Source organism: Amaranthus tricolor, chromosome 9 (assembly GCF_026212465.1).
Source record: "Amaranthus tricolor cultivar Red isolate AtriRed21 chromosome 9, ASM2621246v1, whole genome shotgun sequence".
NCBI lineage: Eukaryota > Viridiplantae > Streptophyta > Magnoliopsida > Caryophyllales > Amaranthaceae > Amaranthus > Amaranthus tricolor.
The window spans coordinates 2,929,556-2,937,836 of NC_080055.1; the positions used below are offsets into that span (position 1 = coordinate 2,929,556).

Below are 8,281 nucleotides of genomic sequence, written 5' to 3' on the forward strand. Positions count from 1 at the left end.
GTTTGTAGTTAATTGTTATTTTGAATGTAGTTAATTGTTATTTTGAAGATTTACATATTGCCTATTTTGTATTATTAGTTTGTTAATTAGGGTTATTTTAGGGTTGTATTATTATTTGGGTTAATTTAAGTTGAATGAATGTTATTATTAGAATATACATAGGGTTGAATAAATGTTGTTATTAGAATATACATATTATTATTAAGGCTAATTATAGTTAAATGAATGAGTTTTACCTTACTTGTTAATTAGGGTTAAGTATTTATTATGATTAATGTGTATTAATTTTGTTTTTAATTAATCACACTTAGGGTGACAAAGATCATTCTTGTATGTATGCTAACATTGAATCTTCAGAATTTGTTGTTGGGGTATTAGAATTTTGTAGTATTGCCTTCGAACATCAAATTAGGATGGGGAGAGTTGGTTTTTATTGCCCACGTGTCAAGTGTGGCAATCTATCAAACTTAAATAGTGTTGACATCCTTAAGGAGCATATACTTCAACGTGGATATAGGCCTCAATATCATATTTGGGTTTGGCATGGTGAGGAGAGAGTTTATGAAGAAAAAAGTGTTGATGAGAATGTTAATGGGGATGTCAATGAGGATGTAGATTGTGTTGATGGGTATGAGACGGATGAAGAGAATGTCAATGAGGATGTAAATCGTGTTGATGACATGATGGACGGGGTCAAGGATGAGTTAAGAAAACATCCTCGTGTTTTCGACTTGTTGACAGAGGCTTCTCACCAGCCTTTGTACCCTAGATGTACAAAGTTCACCAAACTTACAGTCGTGTTGACAATTTCCAACATTAAGTCAAAGGTCAATTGGAGTGACACTAGTTTCACAATGTTATTAGAAGCGTTAGATGAGATGCTTACTGATGGAAACGAACTTCCAAAGTCGACATACTATTCCAAAAAGCTCATGTGTCCTTTCGGCTTTGAGTACCTGAAGATTCATGGGTGTCCGAATGATTGTGTATTGTATCAGAATGAAAATGAAAACTTAAAAGAGTGTCCGAGATGTGAGTTATCGCGTTACAAGTGTAAAGGGGCTCGGGATACTAAAGGGCCCTCGGCTAAGGTATTGTGGTATCTTCCAATAATACTTAAATTCAAGCGCTTGTTTTCTATAAAGAAAGATGCGTCAAATTTAGGTGGCATGCAGATTGGGTGAAGAAAGGTCACATGCTCACACATCCAGTTAATTCTCCGGAGTGGAAGACTATTAATAGGTTGCATAAGACATTCGGGGATGAAGATCGTAATTTAAGGCTCAGACTGTGTACCAATGGAATGAGCCCATTTGACAATCGTAATTCAACCTAGTTTGTCTCCTTAACTGTGTATGAAGCGTAAGTACATTATGCTTTTGCTTCTAATCTCGGGTCCTGAACAACCTGAGAATGACATAGATGTATATCTTGCACCCCTCATTGAGGATTTGAGAAAGATGTGGGATGAAGGGGTTTCGTGTTCAATGCACATGCTAATGAGAAGTTCATATTAAGTGCAATGCTTTTATTCACCGCTATGATTTTTCGGCTAATGACAACTTATCAGGGTATAAGAACAACAGGAAGAAAGCATGCACAATATGTATCGATGACATAGAACGTGGATTCCTAAGTGCAAACATGTATTCAAGCACCATCGAAAGTTCCTCCCACGAGATCACTAATGTTGTAAGTATAAAAAGACATTCAACGGGGAGGTTGAGGACTGCATAGCTTGTCGACCGTTGATTGGTTATAAGGTTTACGAACAGGTTAAGGGAGTTGATACTATATTTGGTAAAACAGGACAAGTGCAAGGGGGTGAAGACCGATTATGGAAAAAAGAATTAATCTTTTGGAAGCTTTCATATTGGAGAGATCTACAGGTTAGGCATTATCTTGACGTTATGCATATAGAGAAAAATGTATGCAGTGCTATACTCGGGACGCTCATGAACATTCTCGGTAAGACGAAGGATGTTAAGGTCGTGCAAGATTACTTTGAATGTAAGGGTCTTCGGCCGGTATTGTGAACACAGGTTAAGGCAAATACGAATAATATAGAGCTGAGGAAGAAGGTAGCAGTAACAAGGGAAAGGGCAAACAAAAAGTTACTGGGATAAAGAAGATGAGTAATGATAAGATTTATTTGCCTCCTGCTTGCTACACATTGTCCAAGGAAGAGAAGCAGGCTTTTTGTGAGTCTTTATAGCATTTAGGTTCCGTAATCTATATTTTCAAAATAGTGGTGTTTCTATTTTGGCGTCATCTACATTTTACGTTAGTGCCAAGGATCAATCGACGATTGATGCTACATTCTTATACTACGGGCAGGTACATGAAATATGGGAGCTTGACTACTCTAGTTTCACCATTGGTCTTTTCAAGTGCAGTGGGTAGACAGAAATCGACGCTACATAAAAATTGATGACCCTTGAGGATTCACTCTTGTATATTTAACTCATTTTCGTGATAGGGAAGAATCATTTATACTAGCCACACATGCTAAGCAAGTATTCTACATTATAGACCCGTCTGATAAAAAAGGGTCTATTGTTGTACTAGGAAAAAGAAGTATACACGGTATTGGTGATGTTGATGATAAGGAAGAATATGATGCTTTTGAGGACTCCCACCCTTTATTAATCCAAAATCCGTGGATGAAGATGATATAGATGTTGGTTATATGCGTGTAGATCACAAAGGAGGAATACATTTGAATTAAGTAACACACAAGGTATGATCTAATTACTAATTCGCTTCAAGTAGTTGAATCTTCGTTTGTTTGGCATGAAACTTTGCGCACAACACTAATTAGTATATGTTATTGCTTTGAATTGGTTAGAATTGAAAAAATAGGAATATACTTGAAATTAAGTGCCAAGTTGAGTTTTTAAGGCTTTTTAAGATTTTAAGGCATTAACTCGCTTTAAGTAATGCAATCTTGGTTTGTTTGGCATGAAAATTAGCACACAAAAGTAATTATTATATGTTCTTGTTTTGAATTGGTTAGAATTGAAAACATAAGTATATGCTTGAAATTAATATTAGAAATTAGAATATATATATATATATATATATATATATATATATATATATATATATATATATACATATATATATATATACATATATATATATATACATATATACATATATACATATATATATATACATATATACATATATACATATATATATATATATATATATAAATATATATATATATATATATATATATATATATATATATACATATATATATATATATATATATATATATATATATATATATACATATATACATATATATATACATATATACATATATATATACATATATACATATATATATACATATATACATATATATATATATATGTATATGTATATATATATATATATGTATATATATATATATATATATATATGTATATATATATATATGTATATATGTATATCTATATATATGTATATATATATATATATATATATATATATATATATATATATATATATATATATATATATGAATATATGTATATATAAGTATATGTATATATATATATATATATATATATATATATATATATATATATATATATATATATATATATATATATATATATATATATATATTGTTAGACCTCTTGAGTTTTGATGATGACTACACTTAAGCAAATATGTGTTTAGAGATTGTGTGCAGGTCGATATCCGGTCGTGATTATGATCGTTGATAGTACCTATGACTTGGTTCATGGAAATGTACGTGTCAAAAGGATCCGAAAGATGTTAGAAGAAGTATATCGCTTGGGATGTAAAATGGAGACAACAGGTCTACTGTTCCTAAGTTGGATGTTCTAGCAAAACTGGAAATTGGAGACAGCGCACTGTTCCTGAACTGGAGTCAGCCTATGTTAACTGGAAATTCTGGTTATATATTTATATATATTATTTTTAGTTTATGTATTAAATAAAGTTAATTTGTTGTATTTATTAATTATTATAATTAATTGGCAAAAACTTTTCTTAAAATTACTTTACGTATGAGCCTCTAAATAAAGATCCTTTATTTTAGGATCTATGTTCAGCAAATATTGGATTTGCTAAAAATAGAAATAGCGGTTGTTGAATAGGTCTTAGCTATTATTTTTAACCAGTCCTTGTCTTAGATAATAGGTTATCATGTCTATTTTTATCAAGGATAACCGTTTCTATAAATAGCAAAAACGTTCCAGCAGTTAGTACTGGAACAGGAACTGCTGAAGAAACTGCTGCTTAAGGGAACAGCGGTTATTATTAGGAAACAGCGATTATTGTTGTTTTAAACGTATGATTGATTTATTCAAGTCATTGTGGAAATAACCGTTTGGTAGTTTAATCCACAATACTCCCATGATCTTTTTGATAAAGGAATAATAGATTGGATTATTCCATTTTCTTAGCGATTTTAACTCTATAAATAGTCGACTCGGTTATTCTTCAAAACTCGCCTTAGTATGAGCCATTAAATCATACGTAATTTTGGGAGAATTTTTACAAGAAAAATTTGTTTTAAAAATGCCAATTAATTTATAATAGTTTCTTGTGCAACTCATTGATTTTATTTTTAGAGAATTTTTATCCTTTTGTAAGGGTTTTTGAGAGAATTTGTAATTAAACTCGGGTGAGTCTAAGGGGGAAATTAGATAGCTTTTAATGAAGCTAGAGAAGAGATTAGCTTTGAGTAAAGCTAAGGAGAAGGCTTCTAGTGAAGCTAGTGGTGAAAATTAGCTTTTAGTGAAGCTAAGTTTGTTGCTTTGAGTGAAGCAATTTGAGAGAGAAGAGTTGGCCTAGTTGATGCGCTTCGAGTGAAGTAAGATGTTTAATGTAATTGTAACAAGTTGCCTTAAACATAGTGGAGAATTTAGAAATCCCAAGGGATCGTGGTTTTTCCTTCTATTTAGGCCTAGAAGGTTTCCACGTAAAAATCGTTTGTCTCTTTTAATTATTTCGCTCTAAGTTTAAGCTTTATTTATTTTATCTAATTCCGCAAAAACAGGGCAAAAACGCTTAAACTAGTAACAACAACAATTCACCCCCCCTCTTGTTGCTGTTCCCGTTCCTAATTGAGTCTACAATTGGTATCAGAGCCCTGTTCCCAGTAGATCAGGAAACCCTGAGGGCTGAATCCTGGTGTTCCCGAAAATGTCAAGTATGAACGAGCGAATGGAAGAAGGGTATTTTACTCAAAGACCACCCATGTTTGATGGAAAATTCTATACTTAATGGAAGAATAGGATGGAGATCTTCATCAAAGCGGAAAATTATCAAGGTTGGAGAGTCATCAAAATTGGAGACTTTGAGGTAATCACTACTGACTCCAATCAGGAAATTGTTCCCAAACCTATAACCGAATTTGAAAAAGAAGATTTTTAGAAGATGGAAATTAATGTCCTTGCTATAAAGCAGGTATGTTCTTCTAACTCATTTTCTGTCCATCCATCCAAATTGAGTAAAAATAAATTAACAGAGTTGCTAAAGGAGACACAAATTAAACTTGAAAATTGTAATGATAAGTGTCTCCAATTGGAAAAGGAGCTCAAAGTAAGTAAAGACCATGTCTTCTATATAAACACCTTTAAATCCGATGTCCAAAACAGATTTTTCGGTTTTTTGAACCAAAACATAATTTTAAAGGAAAATATGGAGAGAATTAAAAAGAAAAATGTTATTCTTAATATTGAGTTATCGCAATACAAATTGCTAGGCTTGAATAAGAAATTAAACGACGCATCTATTAAGAACCTGTGTACAGATTTTCAAAATCTGGACAGTAGCTTCGAATTCAAACGCTCCAACAGTGATAAAATAGAGCTTGAATTAAATTCAAGAGAAAAAGGGAAAATCAAAAGTGTTCCCAAATGGATTCAAGAAGCTAAAAGTAAAAATTCAAAACGCCTAGATCACTTTAAGAATAGCAAGAAGAAAAAGGTATACGTTGATCTCCCTAGTGACAGAATCTGTTCCTTCTGTGGAGGAACTGGCCATCTGAAGGACCAGTGCACCAAAAGAAAAATTTGTGATCCTTGTGTCAAAGAAAAACAAGTGATGTCATCTTTTAAATCAAAGAATATTGTGACCACCACTAAACCACTTGAATTATTACATATGGATCTATGTGGACCTATGAGAACACAAAGCCGTAGTGGCAAAAGATATGTGTTTGTTATTGTTGATAATTATAGTAGATTTACTTGGATTTTATTTTTAGTTGGTAAAGATGAAGCCTTTAATGAGTTTGTTTCTTTCGCTAACAAAATACAAAAATCTACCAATAATCAAATTATTCACATAAGGTCAGATCATGGTAAAGAATTTGAAAATTCAAGTTTTATGAGTTATTGCAATGAACAAGGATTAAGTCACAATTTTTCGGCACCACGAACACCACAACAAAATGGTGTAGTAGAAAGAAAAAATAGGACTTTAGAGGAAATGGCTAGAACCATGTTAATTGCTAGTGGTCTACTTAGAAATTTTTGGGCCGAAGCTGTTAATACTGCATGTTATATTTTGAATCGTGTATTAATAAGACCAATCACTTCAAAGACACCCTATGAATTGCTTAAAGGTGTTAAACCAAATATTTCCTATTTTCGTGTGTTTGGATGCAAATGTTTTGTACATGTTAATAGAAAACGAAATATAGGTAAATTTGATGAAAGAAGTGATGAAGCAGTATTTCTTGGCTATTCATCTCAAAGTAAGGCATATAGAGTTTATAACAAAAGAACAATGAGTGTGGAAGAATCCGTTCACATAATTTTCGATGAAACTAACTTTTTGTCAAGTGAACAGGATACAAATAATTTTAAGATAGGTCTTGCAAATCTTGAGAATGATGAAAAGAAATGAAAATGCAAGATCAAGGAACAGCAGGTGAACAGCTGATCCCAGAAGAGGCAGAAAGGAACGATCTTGATCAGGAACAGCCGGTACTTCAGAACCAACAGACTTTTCCCTATACAGCTGTTCCCACAAAAGAGCAAAACGATCCAGTAGCTGAACAGAATGTTGATCAAGCTGATGAACCAGAACATGCTATTGTTCCCACAAGAGAATTTGTGCCCAAACCTTGGAAGTATCAAAGTCATCATCCTCTTGATTTGATTATAAGTGATTTGAATAAAGGAACACAAACTAGATCTCAAATGAGAAACTTTTGTGCACACTTTACGTTCCTATCATCACTCGAGCCCAAGAATCATGAAGAAGCTCTAAAGGATTCCGAATGGATCGTAGTCATGCAAGATGAATTAAATGAATTTGAAAGAAATAAGGTATGACACTTAGAACCCAAACCAAAACACAAGAAGGTAATTGGTTTGAAATGGGTATTTCGGAATAAACTAGATGAGCATGGAATAATTGTTAGAAACAAAGCAAGGCTCATGGTCAAAGGATACAATCAACAAGAAGGTATTGATTATACCGAAACATTTGCTCCGGTAGCAAGGTTAGAGGCTATAAGAATCTTAATTTCTTTTGCTGCATTCATGAACTTTAAATTATATCAAATGGATGTGAAATGTCCTTTCTTAAATGGTTTTCTTGATGAAGAAGTTTTTTTTGAACAACCCCCAGGCTTTGAAAATACCTCTTGTCTCGATCATGTCTACAAGCTTGATAAAGCTCTTTATGGCTTAAAACAAGCTCCTAGGCAATGGTATGAAAGACTATCAAAGTTTTTGATTCAAAATGACTTTGTAAGAGGCAAAATTGACAAAACCTTATTCTTTAAGAATAGAGGTTCGGATATTTTAGTTGTTCAAATATACGTTGATGATATTATCTTTGGAGCCACCAATGAACTGTTGTGTAAAGAATTTGCCAACCTTATGAGCACTGAATTTGAAATGAGCATGATGGGAGAATTAAATTTCTTTCTTGGTTTGCAAATTAAACAAACTACTAATGGTATCTTTATTCACCAACAAAAATATATAAAAGAACTTCTCAAGAAATATGGCTTGAATAATGCTAAAACCAACAACACACCTATGGCTACAAATGTTAGATTAGATGAAGACCCAAATGGAACAAATGTTGATCAAACTATGTATAGAGGCATGATTGGCTCTTTATTATATCTAACTGCTAGTAGACCAGATATTGCTTTCAGTGTTGGTTTATGTGCTAGATTTCAATCTAATCCTAAAGAATCAAATCTCACTGAAGTTAAACGTAATTTAAGATATTTGAAGGGAACTGACGACTTGTCCTTATTTTATCCTAA

The 8,281-nt window shown here is 32.5% G+C and overlaps 1 protein-coding gene across 1 annotated transcript; it reads left to right on the forward strand.

Moving 5' to 3' along the window:
• Positions 1–6: 6 nt before the first annotated feature.
• Positions 7–4,811, forward strand: LOC130823836 (uncharacterized). The gene is made up of 2 exons (XM_057688632.1): positions 7–2,740; positions 3,697–4,811. Exon 1 carries the CDS (start codon positions 333–335, stop codon positions 1,182–1,184), a length of 852 nt encoding a protein of 283 aa, XP_057544615.1. The 5' UTR covers positions 7–332; the 3' UTR covers positions 1,185–2,740; positions 3,697–4,811.
• Positions 4,812–8,281: the final 3,470 nt, after the last annotated feature.

Bases quoted from the DNA above. Each gene is read 5' to 3' on its own strand.
- LOC130823836 (XM_057688632.1), top strand. From the start codon at position 333: ATGTATGCTAACATTGAATCTTCAGAATTTGTTGTTGGGGTATTAGAA.